General features: G+C 67.6%; 1 protein-coding gene across 1 annotated transcript; it reads left to right on the top strand.

Moving 5' to 3' along the window:
• Nucleotides 1-82: 82 nt before the first annotated feature.
• Nucleotides 83-508, top strand: ETH_00036950 (lipoic acid synthase, putative; the record flags this gene model as incomplete). Its single annotated transcript, XM_013376131.1, has 1 exon — nucleotides 83-508. The coding sequence occupies one exon, from the start codon at nucleotides 83-85 to the stop codon at nucleotides 506-508; it is 426 nt and encodes a 141-aa protein (XP_013231585.1).
• Nucleotides 509-722: the final 214 nt, after the last annotated feature.

Here is a 722-nt window from a genome sequence, read left to right as displayed (position 1 = left end):
CGGCGCCGCCCCCCCCAGCAGCAGCAGCAGCAGCAGCAGCAGCAGCAGCAGCAGCAGGGGCATTCTGACGAAGAGCTCGCTGATGCTGGGGCTGGGCGAAACGCCGGAAGAAGTGGCGGAGGCGCTGCTGCTGCTGCGAGCAGCAAAAGTGGACGCGGTGACCCTGGGGCAGTACCTGCGGCCCTCGCGGGGGCAGCTGGGGGTGGTGTCTTTTGTGTCGCCGCAGCAGTTTGAGGTGTACAGACACCTCGCGCTGCAGCAGGGCTTCGCCTTTGCTGCAGCGGGGCCCCTCACCCGCAGCAGCTACAGGGCCGGCGAGTTCTTTCTGGCCAACCTTCTGAAGAAGCAAAACGCCAAGCTCCAGGCCGACGTGGGCGAGCTCAGGGGGGGCCCCCAGGCCCTCCAGGGGCCCCCCTCCGCTGCTGCTGCTGCTGCTGCTGCTGCTGCTGCCGAGCAGGCCGCAGAGCTCGCCGAGAAGGCGCGCCAGAGGCTCCAGCACCGCCCGTAGCACCAGCAGCAGCTGCTGCAGCAGCTGCGCAGCAGCAGAAGCGACACTCGCTGCTTCCGCAGCTCCAGCTGTTGGCGGCTGCAGCACCGCGCGAGCTGCTGCTGCTGCTGCTGCTGCTTTAAGTGCTCCAGCGAAAAGACAATGATTTAAAAAGCGGCAGTTGCTGCTGGCGCTCCTGCAGCACGGAGCTGCAGCAGCACGCGGCGGATGCCGC

The sequence above is a fragment of the Eimeria tenella genome, genomic scaffold (genome assembly GCF_000499545.2).
Source record: "Eimeria tenella Houghton genomic scaffold, Eth_scaff3195, whole genome shotgun sequence".
Taxonomy (NCBI): domain Eukaryota; phylum Apicomplexa; class Conoidasida; order Eucoccidiorida; family Eimeriidae; genus Eimeria; species Eimeria tenella.
This window is presented reverse-complemented; position numbering and strand designations above follow the sequence as displayed.